The sequence below is a fragment of the Carassius auratus genome, chromosome 17, assembly GCF_003368295.1.
Source record: "Carassius auratus strain Wakin chromosome 17, ASM336829v1, whole genome shotgun sequence".
NCBI classification, from domain to species: domain Eukaryota; kingdom Metazoa; phylum Chordata; class Actinopteri; order Cypriniformes; family Cyprinidae; genus Carassius; species Carassius auratus.
The window spans coordinates 20,902,654-20,920,389 of record NC_039259.1 but is presented as its reverse complement, the minus strand read 5'-3'; the positions used below and the strand labels follow the sequence as shown (position 1 = coordinate 20,920,389).

Sequence of the window (17,736 nt, the reverse complement as noted above, 5' to 3'; positions counted from 1 at the left end):
TTAACATTAGCTCTTACCTCCATGAAAAACTTTATATGTTGATACACAGAATATCTGACACATAAAATACATATATTACTCATCATAAAAATATAGATAATTCATAAATATATATAGCAAACTTCTTAATAGAAACAATGTAAATTAAAGCTGCAAGCAGCGATGAAAGGGCCCTCGCACCCGGGCTCACCGCCAGCGAGCTGCTTTAGTAAATCAACGAAATTTGTCAGGCCGCCATGGACTCTTATCAAACATGCAAAGTTTTGGGCAGATCAGACATCTCATGTTTAAGTTAGTATAAAATAAGTCATTTCCTGTGGCCAGCAGGTGGCGCTATACTTATAATTGAATATTGGCCTTTAGTTGTGTTCAGGCCAGTACTCTTATAAAATTTGATGTTTGGGTCAGATTGGGAATTTTATGCATGAGTTACAACAACTTCCTGTTTCATAGTATTAATAGCATCATTTAGCACATAGTAAGTGTTGCTAGAATGTTTGAAAATATTTATAGCACGATTAGCACGCAATGGCATATTTTACTGTGTTGCAAATACTGCATACAAGTGTTAAACATGACACTTCCTGTTGCCAGCAGGTGGCGCTATGACTATAACCAAATATGGGCATGTTGATTTGTTTAGGACAGGACCCTTGTCAAAAGTGTGAAGTTTGGGGTAGATCGGACATTGCTTGCCTGAGTTACAGCAACTTCCTTATTCAATGTGATAGTTGCATGCTTTAACACTTAGCTAAGTGTTGCTAGCATGTTTTAGTATGCTTCTAGAATGTTGACAGCCTATTTAACCCCTTTACGTGCAAACATCGCCGACGGCCCCAGTTTATTATTGTTTCACTTTCACAGCACATTAAACATCACTGTCTTACTTCATCTGGACAAACTGTGCATCAATTGAAAGTTTAAAGACTCTAGCTTCGATATTTGACCAATATTTTGATAAAACATTGTTGCAGTGACAGATAGCTATTTAGTGATTTATGTCAGGAGTGCAAAATAATAAATCCGTATTATGCCACATTTTGAATAGAAATTCACCACTCACTCACATTCAGTCACGTCAGCAGTGGTTTATTTGTGTTCACATAGACTCACTGAAAAAGCATCAGCATCAATAAGGATTTATAGACCAAAGATGCATATCTGCGGAGATATATGGATATATTTACTGATGTTTACTTCATATTTCTTCAGACAGAATCGTCATTTCTATTCATTTTCCACGGATTTACGCGATCTGATGATAAACAGCCTCTCCCAGCGATCTGTGTGTGTGTTTGCTGTGCTGTCAGCTCGTGCTGTGTGTCACTCAGACTCCGATTGGGCCTTCCCAATGTCAATCATAACCGAGTGTCATAACCGGACACCGCCACATCGTGTCACATGCTTCCTGCACACTTCCTGGTAGTTATCTGGCCAAAACAACACTGAAACACCTCTGTACACACGAAATATCCGAATAATAAACCCGCGATTACGATAGTAAAGCTTGGTATGATAATTTCTTGAGATCTGGGGCGTTTTTCGAAAATGAAAATGTACATCGAAAATGTACATCGGAAATGCTAACTTGTGCAGCGATGAAAAAGGCTACAAATAACATATTTTTGCAACAGTAAACGACCAAATTCCACCCCTGATCGCTAAAGGAAGTTATTATAAACACTCGATCGGGGTTTAAAGTGAGTTTTGAGTAAAAGTGTACTAATAATTTCATAAATTGTCTGATGTAGCTTGATGCTAACGTTAGCTCCAATGCTACTAATAGCAGGTGCTTTTCTTCTTCATAATGCATTTTAGTCTCAATAATTCATGTAAGGTCGTAAGAAAATGTTTTGTGGTATTTTTATAGTAAGACTTTTGATAAATAAGGGCTAAATGCAAAGAGAGACTGAAGTGAGATCGCTGCTTTGTTGCTTTGTAAAGCCTGAAAAACCACAATAAAGGCTAATAAAGGTGGAATAAAAACAAAAGAATAATGATAAAAGAATAATGCGGATAATATGTCATACCTGGCGGAGGTGTGAAAGACTCGTTTGGGGAGAACAATACAAGAATGAATCGGGGAGTTTTGCAAAGCCAACACACATACAAAATACACAGGAGAGTTTACATGTGAGATCTTACAGAGATGGCAAGGGCCATAAATCAATCTGATTAGCCTTCTCTAAAAACACACGTGACATGGCCTTAGAAAATATTTAATAAAATTCACAGTTTTACAGATTCGATTATGAAATTTTTTATGAAGTTTTGGAAGACTTGTGGCCTTAGCTACACTGTGTTTTCAAACGCATTTCCTACATCAACAATTTTTAAAATACATTTAAAACATATGTTTTTAATATTTTTATTTTTGTTTTTATGTTTGAGCTTATATATCTCTATTATCATAATAGTCTGAGTGATTCTGATTCCTGAACAGTAAATTTTAAAGTGTCAGCTTTGTGAACAAAGGTTGATTATGTATCTAGTCAGAAAGAATCATGAGCAGAAACCTTTTTATTTTGGGTATGTAATTTCTGTCTCCATGCCAAAAAAGGGGGGTTACTAGTAAGGGGTTAACACTTGTTGATGCCTTTTAATATGTTGCCAGGAGTCCATGACAGTGTTACAGATGACACTTCCTGTTACCAACAGGTGGTGCTATAACTATAGCAGAACACGGGCATGTTGATGTGTATAGTACAGGTCTCTTGTCAAACGTGTGAAGTTTGGGGCAGACTGGAAGTTGCTAGCCTGAGTTACAACGACTTCCTTATAAAATGCGAAAGTTGCGTGCTTTAACACTTAGTTAAGTGTCGCTAGCATGTTTTATTATGCTTCTAGCATGTTGCCAGCCTATTTAACACTTTTTGAAACTTTTTAATTTATTCTTAGGAGTTCATAACAGTGTTAACCTTGTCACTTTCTGTTACCAGCAGGTGTCGCTATGACTATAACTGAATTTGGTCATGGGTGTTTGTCCGGAACAGAACACCTATCCCATGTGTGACTCCGGAGAGTCCACCGGAACCTGACTCGACTCCGGAGAGTCCACCGGAACATGACTCGACTCTGAACTGTCTGTGGAAACCTGAGGCGCCTCGGCTTCGGGCACTGCCTCTGGAACGGCCTCGGGCACTGCATCGGGAACGGCCTCGGGCACCGCCTCGGCGTCAAACCCCACCTCAGCCTCTGGAACAGCATCGGGATTGTCCCCCTGGACGGCAGCGGTCCGCTCAGGAACGTCCTCCTGGACGGCAGCGGCCTGCTCGGAAACGTCCTCCTGGACAGCAGTGGCCCGCTCGGGAACGTCCCCCTGGACGGAAGCTTGTCTCCTCGTCCTCCGCCCTCTACGATGGCGAGTCAGTGGCACCTTGACTGGCGACTCAGACGTTGAGTCGACCATCTAGGGTTGTGGCGCTAGACCGGTGGCCAATTTGGGTATTAACGCTGGGTTAGCGGCCCTCTTGTGCTGTGGCGCTGGGCTGACCGTATCTTGTGCTGTGGTGCTGGATTTGCGGCCATCTTGGGTTGTGGTGCTGGCTCAGCAGCTTTGACGTGCACAGTCCTGGGAACCTCCAGGATCTGTGACAGCATGGAGAAATACTCCAAAAATGAGTCAACGGCCATCTTGGGTGTAGGCTCTGAGCTGGTGGCCATCTGGTACTGTGGTGTGAGGCTGGCCTCTATCTTGCCGCGTGATGCGGGGCTGGCGGCCATTTTGTGTTGTGGTACTGGGCTGGCGACCACTTGGTGCTGTGGCGCTGGGCTGGCGGCCATTTTGCTTCGTGGTGCTGGGTTGGTGGCCATGCACCGCAGCGGCGCTGGGTTGGCGTCCATTCTGCCTCTTGGCGCTGATCTAGCGGCCATCATGGGCAGTGGCGCCACCATGGCGGGCGTGCGCTTCCTCTCACCTCTCCGCTCGCCATGGTGAGACGGTGGCTCTGACTCATTTCACAGGGGCCCCGGGTCAAAGGGAGGCCATGGTTGAGAGCGATGCTGAATCTCCTCTCGACCTACTCCTCGGCGACCTCCCCTGGTCCCCCGGAAAATCACCAGGCGAGTTCCCTCAAAACCGCCTCTCTCCCGCTCTGTGGCTGGGGATGAGATATGGGCAGACATACCGCTGGTTCTCGTGTTGACGGAGTCCTTCTGTCACGGCAGTGATCCAATGAGGCACGGAGATAGAACCAATTGCAGGCAAGTCGTTTATTTAGGGATAATCTAAAGGGGTAAACAGTCCAGGCAGGGGTCAAAACCAAACATAATCCAAATCCAACATAAACAAGATACGAAGACAAAGCAAAGCAAGGCAAGGCAAGGCAAGACAAAACCAAGGCAAGGCAAGAGTTGACGGACATGAATAATACACGACATTAAACAAGGACTCCGTCACACAGACTAAGACAGACTGGGTATAAATAGACAGAAGGATAATGAGGGAACAGGAGAAAGGTGGGGGACAATCAATACACAACAAGGAGGAAGGTGACCAAATAAGGGAACAGGAAGTGATCTGGTGACAGACACCGTGAGAAAGGAGGACATCTAGTGGAACCCCAGGGAACAACAACCCAGACACTGTGACAGTATGGTTCTGCCATTTTACCTGTTTACCAATTACTTGGATTCTTTCCTTTATTTAGTTTGCCTGATCAGACTGATGCATGTGTTTGGACCTTTTGCCTGCCTGCTCACCCTAGCCTTTTGGATTTCCCCTTTAGGTGTTGATATGTTGGCCTGTTATTCTGGTTTCGACCCTCTGCCTGCTTTCACGTTACTGTTTACTGAAGCTGCCCTTAATAAACTCCCCATATGGATTCAGACTCTGCCTCAGCATCCTCATTGCAACAGTTCACTTTAGATAACCATTGACAACTTTTTTCTCCATTCAGCCTCATATTTGGCAGCTTTCATGAGCAGGAGACTCTGTTGCTTTGGAAACAAAGATGCTAAACTGCAATCACAACCACTTGAGTCTCTCAACTACTAATTGATACATTTATTTATTTGTATTTGCTATTAATATACTCTCCACAGTCCAAAATAATTGTAATCCTGTTTATGTAAAATACAGGACAAACTACATTGTGTGTTGATTTGATATGGGCTCTTTTTTAGAGGATTGGTGGCAACCGTAATTGTAACTCTTCCCAGTATAACCTCCCTGTCTCTGCTGGACCCACACATATTAAAATAATTTGAATTAATTTAACTTATTCACATTAATTTAACATATATATATATATATATATATATATATATATATATATATATATATATATATATATATATATATATATATATATATATATATATATATGCATTGAAAAAAGGAGAACACAGTTTTATAAAGGCTTTATTGGATATTTGGTAGTCTAAATATCAACCAGCAACAAATTAATATAAAAATATTCACAATTTACTTCTTTCTGAAAGTTTAAAAACAAAACATGTTTTTACTTGACTGGTCTATCCACTTCTGCTTGACTTGACTATTGGTTACCCTATGAGGTAATTGACTACGGTTAAAAATCATTCATCCATATTAATTATGTCTATAAAATTGCAAATTTTGTATCAGCTCATTTGCACTTGTCATGTGCATTTGTGCTCAAACTTTGGGATGCTTCTCTTTCTTTACACAGTCCTGCTTTTCCATCACCTTCATACTAAGGTGGAAAACACTATTTGTCGAATAATGGGAGACCCTAATTACCCTCTATTTTCCAAGGATGGAGACGTAACTATTGGAGGAATTTTTGCAATCCACAGAAAAGAAACATTACCTTCATTTGAGTTTACTCAAAAACCTCAGCCTCTATCATGCTCCAGGTTTGATATGTTTATAATTGTGTGAAAAACAAAGAAGATTAAGTCTTTTATAAAAACTGAATAAAAATTATTATTCATAAAAATGAATCCATAAATATAAAAACCAATATATGGAAACAAAAATAAATATGATTATTTATCTTACTGTATGCATCTTTAATAATTGAGTTGCTATTTACTGGTTTTATGCTTCCACAGTGTGAATCTGAGAGATTTCCGGCTGGCTCAAACTATGATCTTTGCCATTCAGGAGATTAATAAAAATGAAATTTTGCTCCCAAATATTTCTATTGGCTACATAATTTATGACACATGTGGTTCAAGACTGTCTACCATGACTGCAACAATGGGACTGATGAATAGTCAAGACTTTGGACCAGGAAACATTTGCAATGGACATTCTCCTTTACATGCTATTATAGGAGAATCAGAGACTTCTGCCACAGTAATTCTGTCCAGAACAACAGGACCTTTTAAGATTCCAGTGGTAAAGAGCAGTAACAATAAACCTTTTGACATAAACACCATGCTGATGACTATATCACCTCATATATACCTCATTATATATATATATATATATATATATATATATATATAATGTACTTTTTTTTTCAGATAAGTCACTCATCATCTTGTGAATGTCTCAGTAACAGGAAAAATTACCCTTCGTTCTTCAGGACAATTTCTAGTGATTATCATCAGAGCAGAGCACTTGCATCCATAGTCAAGCACTTTGGTTGGTCTTGGGTGGGAGCTGTGAACAGTGACAATGACTATGGAAATAATGGAATGGCCATATTTCTGAAAACAGTCCAAGAAGAGGGGATTTGTGTGGAGTACTCTGTAAAATTCTACCGAACAGAGACAGAAAAACTAAAAAAAGTGGTAGACACTATAAAAAAAGGCACGGCAAAAGTGATTGTTGCATTTATTTCATTTGTTGAGATGGGTTTACTTATTGAGCAACTAAGTATTCAGAATATAACAGGCTTTCAAATGATCGGTGTGGAGCCGTGGATAACTGCAAATACATATTTCACGCCAAAAAGTTTGCATGCAATGGAAGGGTCACTGGGGTTTGCAATGAAAAAAATTAACATTGAAGGGTTTGCAGAATACGCAATGAAACCATTCTGGGACACAGCTTTTCCATGCTCAAAGAGTGAGGGGAATTATTCTAAATATGCATTAAGTTGCAGCAGATATGAGGAACTGCTTGCGCTGAAAAATTACAATGAAGATGTTACTGAACACAGATATTCAAGCAATGTCTACAAAGCAGTTTATGCTGTGGCTCATTCACTACACAGTCTACTTAAGTGCATAAAACAAGAAGGTTGTGAGAAAGGCCTGCCAATACAACCACAGCAGGTAAAATATACAATAAAGATGAACTACAATTGGATAAAAAGAGGGAATAATGTGTCTAAATGACATTTTTCCTCTAGGTGGTTGAGACTCTGAAAAAGATTAATTTTGCTATAAAGACAGGCGATCGTGTGTGGTTTGACAGTACTGGTGGCGTAGTGGCCCTGTATGAAGTTGTGAACTGGCAGCAGGACTCAGATGGAACATACCAATTTAAATCAGTGGGATACTATGATGCCTCATTGCCTACTTACCAGAATTTACACCTTAATGTTGAAAATATAATCTGGGCTGGAGGACACCTGGAGGTAAATGGCAATATCCTTTTTTGTCCTTGTATTTGTTTAAATCAAAGCAACATAATATAAAAAGTTTGATTTTGAGGACAATATAGTATTTAAAAACTAAATTAAGTCTCCTGTTACACATTTATGCTTCTGTACACAATGAATTATGTACAGTATTTTTTTATTATTATTATTATTATGCATTTTTCCCCCATGTAGAAACCAAGGTCTGCTTGCAGTGAGAGCTGTCCTCCAGGCACTAGGAAGGCTGCACAGAAAGGAAGACCTTTCTGTTGTTATGACTGTATTCCATGTGCAGAAGGAGAAATCAGTAATGAGACAGGTAATCTTCAGATCTTTTTCCCCATGCCAAATACCCCCCCCCCCCCCCCTTTAACTTTTAACGATGCAGTTTCTTATCAAAGGAATTATTATTATTTTTTGGGAGGGACTCTAGCTATAATGATCACAAATTCCTTTCCAGATTCAATTAACTGCAAGCCGTGTCCATGGGAATACTGGTCTAATGCTGAGAAAAATAAATGTGTTTTGAAGGCTGTAGAGTTTCTGTCATTCACAGAAATTATGGGAGTAGTGCTAGTCTTTTTCTCACTGTTTGGAGTAGGATTAACTCTGCTGGTGGCCATCCTATTTTACAACAAGAAGGACACCCCCATGGTAAAAGCAAACAACTCAGAACTGAGCTTCCTGCTGCTCTTCTCATTGACTCTGTGTTTCCTCTGTTCACTTACTTTCATTGGTAGGCCCACTGAGTGGTCCTGTATGTTGTGTCACACCGCATTTGGGATAACTTTTGTTCTCTGTATCTCCTGTGTTCTGGGGAAAACAATAGTGGTGTTAATGGCCTTCAAGGCTACACTTCCAGGAAATAATATCATGAAATGGTTTGGACCTGCACAACAACGACTCAGTGTTCTTGCTTTTACACTTATACAGGTTATTATCTGTGTGCTTTGGCTAACAATATCTCCCCCATTTCCTTACAAAAATATGAAATATTATAAGGAAAAGATCATTCTTGAGTGCAGTCTGGGTTCTACTATAGGTTTCTGGGCTGTACTCACTTACATTAGCCTTCTGGCTTTCTTGTGCTTCATTCTCGCTTTTCTGGCTCGCACACTGCCTGATAAATTCAATGAAGCCAAATTCATCACATTCAGTATGCTTATATTCTGTGCTGTATGGATCACGTTTATTCCAGCTTATGTCAGTTCCCCTGGAAAATTTACTGTAGCTGTTGAGATATTTGCTATTCTATCTTCAAGCTTTGGTTTATTATTTTGCATTTTTGCACCTAAATGTTATATTATCTTGCTTAAGCCTGAACAAAATACAAAGCAACACTTGATAGGAAAAACAGCATCTGTGTCCTTAGCCCTCCAGGCATACTGATAATTTAAAACAACATGTCTATATTCACATGAAGAAAAAACAAAACAAAAAACATACAGATGCAAATGCTCACCTGGGAGCAAATTTCACAAACATAGAAAAACAAAAAACAAATAATTAACGCTTTAATTAAAACCCAGATGAAAGATATACCATATTAGTCTCATTAACAACATGGGGTGAAATTGTTCTAAACAGCAAAGATTATTAATAAAACACATGATGCAATTGGCTGTTCAGTGGGGTATACTTATTTAATATTGTGCCTTACGAATATCATGAAAAAAAGAAACACAAAAAAAGTCAGAAAAAACCTTAAGTAACATGGAATAAATGTTTTTTTTTTGTTGTTGTTGTTTTTTTTTTTTTTTTTTTGAGTGTTCTAATTGAGCAGTCTTAAAATGTTTTATATGGTGCCCTCAAAGGATTAAATTATATATATATTATTTTCATGACTATGAAAATTGTAGATTCACACTGAAGGCATCAAAACTATGAATTAACACATGTGGAATTATATATGGAATTATATACATAACAAAAAAGTGTCTTGAAGTCTTGAAGGAGTTCCCCGAGAGATGCTTAGCATTTGTTGGCCCTTTTGCCTTCTGTCTGCGGTCCAGCTCACCCCTAAACCATCTCGATTGGGTTCAGGTCAGGTGACTGTGGAGGCCAGGTCATCTGGCGCAGCGCCCCATCACTCTCCTTCTTGGTCAAATAGCCCTTGTTGCCTTCAGTGTGACTCTACAATTTTCATAGTCATGAAAATAAAGAAAACTCTTTGAATGAGAAGGTGTGTCCAAACTTTTGGTCTAGTGAGCAAACTGTTAATGAGCATGTATTAACATGGTAAATGCTAGTTAAAAAAAAATAAACATCCTCTGTATGCAGCTGTTCTCTACCTGAGAAAAAGCTCCAGTTTTCAACACAGTGGTAACCCAGTGTAATTGAACCCTCTGGCCCTCTTCTGTCATTTTTGACTGAAACTTTTTATATTTTGAAATTTTAAAATTCATAGCTTCATCGGAATGAGATTACACTTGGTGACTTTTGTCACATTAGCAATCTGAACACAAAACACAAAAAATAATGGATATGATTTGGATATGTTAAAATAAAACAAAAAAATAGTCACACTTGACTTCTTCACGGTCAAATTGAATGTGAAATATGAAAAAAAGGGAAAACTTAGTGAATATTTTGGTGGTACAAACTACAAATCAGCCACTGGTCAGAAAAAAATTGCACAGGACTCAAGGGGTGACTCTGTAGAATATCAGTAGAGCAAAATAGACACCCACACACATATTAGTATGAAACAGAGCAAAATTTTAAAATATGTGAAATAACATTTATTGAATTACATTGAATAAAACATTAAATAAATAATAAAAAAATATATAAAGTATAAAGTGTTTTGAATTATCACTTTCCATTTTTTATTTTTATTATGCTTTCTATGCATTCCCTTTCTAACAAGATTTTAATGTTTGACTATAATCATAATGTGAAACCTGATACCTATCTATCCAAAAATATCTAAACCTTGACAAAAGGCAGTCTTTTAGAATGTGTAGATATCTAAATGCAAAACCAAAAAAAAAATGAAGAAATTATGTCTAAAAAAAACAATGGGAATCCAAAAGCCTCTGTAGATATCTATACAGGGTGCTAATACAAGAGGTTACTCAACATTACACAAGTTTTTTAATTTTTTTAATGACTCCAGATGGTCAAATTCTCACTTCAAAAAAATGTATTTTAAATGCATTCACTCTATTTTAATGTGAATTATTGCATGTATTAAATATAAGCAAATAAAAAAGTTCCTGTAGCTCAATTGGTAGAGCATTGCGCTATCAAGCACAAGGTTGGGGGTTTGATTCCCTGGGAACACATGATATGTAAAAACTGATAGCCTGATTGCACTGTAAGTCGCTTTGGATAAAAGCTTCTGCTAAATGCATAATTTAATTTTTAATTTAATTTAAAAGAGAAATACAAATATCTATATATTTAAATCATACAATTTCCCTCAAAATCATAAATATTAATAAAAAAATATTATTGAACAAAAATGTATAACATTGATTTTCCTGGAAAAAAACAGGCTTAAAATTCAAGGCTTCGTTCACTTTTGACCACAAAGGAGGCAAATGCGACTCTTAAACGCAGAGGACCAGAGTTAAATGGTCAGAAATCCTAAAAACTACATAATAACACTTATATTTTGTAATCAAATTTAATGGAAATCATGCTGGGAACGACAGCTTTAATAATGTCAACAAATAAACTGCTGTTGAATATTCATGACTGGTTCACATTCATACATTAATATTATCATCAACAACAATACCAATAATATTTTTTTTAGAGTCACTTTTCTAAACACTCAAAATACAAGACAGCAATAGAACCAAAGCAACATCCATTCAACATTAATGCGATCCATAAAATAAAATGAATCTGGAAAAGCTCATTTAAAAAGATGAGTTTTAAGACACAAAGTCAACAGTAAGAAGACAAAAGTAAGAAGTCAATGACTTAAATGTGCAAATAGTGGAAGAGAGTTCCAGAGATGGATCAGCACAGCTGAATGCTCTGGACCCCATTAAACAGATTTAAACAAAGAGAACGCATACCTAGAGAGACATAAAGTATGAGGAAGATCTGACTATGTTCAGACTGCAAACAAATCAGAATTTTTTCAGGCAGACTGTCCGCACCATTAATTGCAAGTAATTAAACAATAGTATGGTTTGAAGGTATGACGATATGAAGGTGCAGAAGGTTGTGCAGAGCTTCCAAAATAAAAAGCAGAACATTATACTCTACACAATATTTTCCAGGAAGCTAATGTAACTGATAAAGGACAGGAGCAATATGCTCAGTGGAATAAGTTATAGTTATTATGTGTGCTGAATCTTAAAACCAACTAAAGTTTATGGGGTTTGAGAGGTAACCAAAATATGAGTATGTTAGAATAATCAATACATAAAATAACTATAGCAAGTACAAGAATGGCTGTGGTATTGGGTGTAAGACATGGGCAAAGAAAACTGATGTACCATAAGTAGAAGTATACAGATCGAGTGACACTTTTAATGTTTAAAGAAAACTACTTTCAAGGATGACAACCAAATTGTATGTGAAATTACATAAAAGTTGACATGGAATAAATAAATAAAAAATGAGAAAAAAAAAGTGTTTTGACGCATTTTCTTGAATCATTTCACTGGTCTAATTGTGATGCTTTAAGTTTATATGTATCTATCTATCTATCTATCTATCTATCTATCTATCTATCTATCTATATCTATCTATCTATCTATATATATATATATATATATATATATATATATATATAGTTAAACTTTAATGCCTTACATGCACAGAAAGAGAAAAGCCAGATGCATTTCTTAACCAGAGATATAAAGTAAGCACTTCATTGCATGCACAAATTTCTAAACCTACAACTGATTTTATGTTCATAAGGGTTAAAGCACTTTACACCTAGTATGGCAGAACATGCTTTTTCTCCAGAGTCACAAAAAAAAAAAAAAAAAGTTTATATATTTTGTGGAGGATCTATGCATTTCATAAATGAAATGCTGTGAGGTCATTGGCTCCATACACAATCATTCATCCGTATTAATTACATATATAAAAATGCAGATACTGTATCAGGTTATTTACATTTGTCAACCACAGTTGAGCTTAATATTTAGAATGCCTCTCTTTCTTTATATATTACTGCTTTTCCATCAGCTTCCTACCAAGGCTGGAAACACTCTTTGCAGAATGATGGGATACCCTAAGCACCCACTGCTTTCCAAGGATGGAGAAATAATGATTGGAGCACTTTTTGCAATACGCAGTAAAGAAACATTACCTCCATTTGATTTTGCACAAAAACCTCAGCTTCTATCATGCTCCAGGTTTGTTACATTGAAAGCATTAGATCAGATCATGTTTTTTTAAACAAACAAACACACTTTCAAAGTAAAAATGCTTTATATTTTAACATTTATTTTATAACAGTAAACTATTAAAACTAAAATCTAAAATATCATGTGTGTGTATATATATATATATATATATATATATATATATATATATATATATATATATATGTATATATATATATATATATATATATATATATATATATATATATATATATATATATATATATATATATAAAGCTGAATACAAATAATAGTGTTTACTTTTCTAACATATTGTTATGTCTCTTTAGTTGCTATGAATCATTACTGTTTAATGTTTTCACAGTGTGAATTTAAGAGATTTTCGTATGGCTCAAATTATGATTTTTGCTATTGAAGAAATTAACAGAAGTGAAAGCTTGCTTCCAAATATTTCTATTGGATACCGGATCTATGATACCTGTGGTTCAAGACAGTCTGCTATGAGTGCAACTATGGGATTGATGAATGGTCAGGAGCTTGCAGCAGAATACAAATGCAATGGACAATCTCCTATACATGCTATTATAGGAGAAACAGAGTCTTCTGCTACAGTAATTCTGTCCAGAACTACAGGACCATTTAAAATTCCAGTGGTAAGGAGTAGTACCACCAAACCACCAATCACCTCACTGATAACTGTTATTTATATATATATATTATTTTTTCCCCCTCTCTATCTCTCAGATTAGTCACTCAGCTTCATGTGAATGTCTCAGTAATAGATTTGTTATTTATATATATATTTTATTTTTTCCCCCTCTCTATCTCTCAGATTAGTCACTCAGCTTCATGTGAATGTCTCAGTAATAGAAAAAAATACCCTTCATTCTTCAGGACAATTGCTAGTGATTACCACCAAGGCAGGGCACTTGCATACATAGTCAAGCACTTAGGCTGGTCTTGGGTGGGAGCTGTGAACAGTGACAATGACTATGGAAACAATGTCATGTCCATATTTCTCAATACAGCTCAGAAGGAGGAGATTTGTGTGGAGTACTCAGTGAAATTCTACAGAACTGAGCCAGAAAAACTTAAAAAAGTGGTAGAGACAATTAAAAAAAGCACAGCAAAAGTGATTGTTGCATTTGTTTCACTCATTGAGATGGACTTACTTATTGAGCAGCTTAATATTCAGAATATTACAGGCTTCCAACTGATCGGAGGGGAGGGATGGATAACTGCAAAGAGCTTAATCACTCCAAACAGCTTTCTTGTGTTAGGAGGGTCACTGGGGTTTGCATTTAGAAAAATCAATATTGAAGGGTTTTCAGATTATGTTATTAAATCATTTTGGGAAACAGCTCTTCCATGCTCAAAAACAGAGGGGAATTCCTCACAACACGCATTAATCTGCAGCAGTTATCAAGATCTACTTACATTAAAAAACTACAATGAAGATGTGCCTGAACAAAGATATGCAAGTAATGTCTACAAAGCAGTTTATGCTGTGGCTCATTCCTTACACAGTCTGTTGAATTGCAAAGAGCAAACAGGTTGTGAGAAAAGCCTGACAATACAACCAAAACATGTATGTGTGTATTTATGTATATATAAACAAATAAGTAAACAAACAACAGAAATAGACAATATGACAATAGCCTCAATGATAATGCACTAAAACTTTTTTTTCACTAGGTGGTTGAAGCTTTGAAAAAAGTAAATTTCACCGTCAAGTTTGGAGATCATGTGTGGTTTGACAGCACTGGTGGTGCAGTAGCCCACTATGAAGTTGTAAACTGGCAGCAGGACTCAAATAGATCACTCCAATTCAAACCAGTGGGTTACTTTGACACCTCACTACCACCTGATCAAAGCTTTATGCTTAAAACTGAAAACGTTATTTGGGCTGGAGGACAGCTGGAGGTAAATGGCAATCTGTTTGTACTACGGGGTTTTCATGGTGAACATAATCTCATTTAAAAAAAAAAAAAAAAACAACAACAACAACAACAACAACAACAACAATAATAATAATAATAATAATAAATTAATAATTGTTGTGACCTTTATAGAAGACATGATATTTAGAATAAGCTATATTCTGCACTTCATAACTGAAAAATGTATGTTAATTTGCAAAGTATAAATATTAATGAATAATGTAATTTTCCATTTAGAAGCCAAGATCTGTGTGCAGTGAGAGCTGTCCTCCAGGCACTAGGAAAGCTGCACAGAAAGGAAGACCTGTCTGCTGTTATGACTGTATTCCATGTGCAGAAGGAGAAATCAGTAATGAGACAGGTAATCGTCAGTCCATCTCACTGTTCCATAAAAAACTGGTTAGTTGCTCATTTTGCTATCTTTTTTTACTATTAAGGATTCGGTTTCTTATCAAAGGACTTAATTAATTAATTAATTAATTTTTTAATTAACTAACTATAGTAATCTATAGTAATCTAACTATAGTAATCATAACTTCCTTTCCAGATTCAATTAACTGCAAGCAGTGTCCAGGTGAATACTGGCCTAATGCTGAGAAAAATAAATGTGTTTTAAAGGCTGTAGAGTTTCTGTCATTCACAGAAATTATGGGTATAGTGCTAGTTTTTTTCTCACTGTTTGGAGTAGGATTAACTGTACTAGTGGCTATCCTGTTTTACAGTAAGAAGAACACCCCCATAGTAAAAGCCAACAACTCAGAGCTGAGCTTCTTGCTTCTCTTCTCACTGTCTCTTTGTTTCCTCTGTTCTCTTACTTTCATTGGTCGGCCCACTGAGTGGTCCTGTATGTTGCGTCACACAGCATTTGGGATTACTTTTGTTCTCTGTATCTCCTGTATTCTGGGTAAAACAATGGTGGTGTTAATGGCCTTCAAGGCTACACTTCCAGGAAGTAATGTCATGAAATGGTTTGGGCCTGCACAACAACGATTCAGTGTTCTTGCTTTTACACTTATACAGGTTCTTATCTGTTTGCTTTGGCTAACAATATCACCCCCATATCCTCACAAAAATATGAAATATTATAAGGAAAAGATCATTATTGAGTGCAGTCTCGGTTCTACCTTGGGTTTCTGGGCTGTGCTGGGTTATGTTGGCCTACTGGCTGTCTTGTGCTTCATTTTGGCTTTCCTTGCTCGCACACTTCCTGATAACTTCAATGAAGCCAAATTCATCACATTCAGCATGCTGATATTCTGTGCTGTATGGATTACTTTTATACCAGCTTATGTCAGTTCTCCTGGAAAATTTACTGTAGCTGTGGAGATATTTGCCATTTTAGCCTCAAGTTTTGGTTTATTATTCTGCATATTTGCACCTAAATGTTATATTATTCTGTTAAAATCTGACCAAAATACAAAACAACATGTAATGGGAAAAACAACATGTCAGTCCTATTGAGAAATGCAGGTCTATATTGCAATATTTAAATGTTTTATTTAGTCAAAAACAAAATATATGTGTGATTGACAGAAAGAAATATAAACTGATTAAAAAAGTTATATCAACAAGCATTCATACATTTCATAAATGCTAAAATTTGAAAGATGTATAGATGTTAAGGTTGTGCTACATAAACAGCATAAGTTGTTGAAATGCTGATAGTTCTACATCTGCTAGCTCAACAACATGTAAAATTAAAAGTTCTGTATAAATGTTATATGTATTGTAACACTGTATTACAACAGTGCCCTGACATAATAATTTTGCTGCCAGTGAGTTTGATTAAATTGCAATATCCTGAATGTTTCAGGCTAATTTGCTTTTGAGTTTGATTTAAAAATAAAAAAAAATAAATAGATAATAATTAAAAAAGAAAAAAAACACTTTTATTATTTGTCTGCAGTTTTGTTGCACAAGAAATACCCTAAAAGTTTCAAACTGCCACAGGACAGTACATTAAATAATTAAACAAGGACATTTCTTTAATTCTACGGTAGCGGTTGTAGCAGACATATTTTGAGTATCAGTTCTGGTTGAAAAGAAGCAACCACCCCAGGAGGGATGAAGACCATCTCTTTTCAACAGGTCAGGTCTGCCCCAAAAGCTCGTCCAATTGCCTATGAAACCTATATTATTCTGCAGCACCACTTAGACCTCCAGCCATTGAGTGATGACAATCTCCTATGCATCTCGTCACCACGGTAAGCAGGGAGGGGACCAGAGCATATTACAGTGTCTGACATCATGCTTGCAAGTTCACACACCTCTTTAATGTTATTTTTAGTGATCTCCGATTGGCGAAGTCGAACATCATTAGTGCCGGCATGAATAACAATCTTACTGTATTTACATTTAGCATTAGCCAGCACTTTTAAATATGCCAAGATGTCAGGCGCTCTGGCTCCCGGTAAACATTTGACTATGGTGGCTGGTGTCTCTATATTCACGTTCCGTACAATAGAATCTGGTGGGGAGAACCTGTTTAATGTTTTGATCGGAACAGAAGAGCGGTGTTTTGACCCACGACTATGCTGGCTCACTGTCACCCAGTTGCCCTGCTGCAGGAGCTCTGTTGCCGGAACCAAACAATGTACAGAAATCCCTTGAGCTAGACACATACAGAGCCGTATCTAGAGCCCTAACATTCTTACTGTCCTCAATTAAAGTTTGGATTTGTGTCTCTAATTCTGAAATCATATACTTGGTTGACAAGGTTTTTGAATATGTATTTATACAGTGCTGTTTGAAAGTTTCCCAGTGGGCAATTGATATTATAAAGACATAAAATTTACATCAAAACTGACATATAAAAATAGTCAAATATGTAAGTCAAAATTATGTCAAAAACTTGACATTATGTTGATTTGATGTAAATTGAACATCACACATATTGTGCTACATATACATTAAACTAATTTCAGTGTGGGATTGACTTCCTATTTTGACCCAATTACCACT

The 17,736-nt window shown here is 36.6% G+C and overlaps 2 protein-coding genes across 2 annotated transcripts; both read left to right on the top strand.

Annotated features, from left to right (window-relative positions):
- Positions 1 to 7,946: 7,946 nt before the first annotated feature.
- On the top strand, positions 7,947 to 8,988 carry LOC113117587 (extracellular calcium-sensing receptor). The gene has a single exon (XM_026286365.1). It carries the CDS (start codon positions 7,956 to 7,958, stop codon positions 8,904 to 8,906), a length of 951 nt encoding a protein of 316 aa, XP_026142150.1. The 5' UTR covers positions 7,947 to 7,955; the 3' UTR covers positions 8,907 to 8,988.
- A 3,616-nt stretch (positions 8,989 to 12,604) lies between these two features.
- On the top strand, positions 12,605 to 16,628 carry LOC113117586 (extracellular calcium-sensing receptor). The gene is made up of 6 exons (XM_026286364.1): positions 12,605 to 12,844; positions 13,200 to 13,488; positions 13,668 to 14,423; positions 14,531 to 14,758; positions 15,013 to 15,136; positions 15,323 to 16,628. The coding sequence occupies exons 1-6, from the start codon at positions 12,636 to 12,638 to the stop codon at positions 16,234 to 16,236; spliced, it is 2,520 nt and encodes an 839-aa protein (XP_026142149.1). The 5' UTR covers positions 12,605 to 12,635; the 3' UTR covers positions 16,237 to 16,628.
- Positions 16,629 to 17,736: the final 1,108 nt, after the last annotated feature.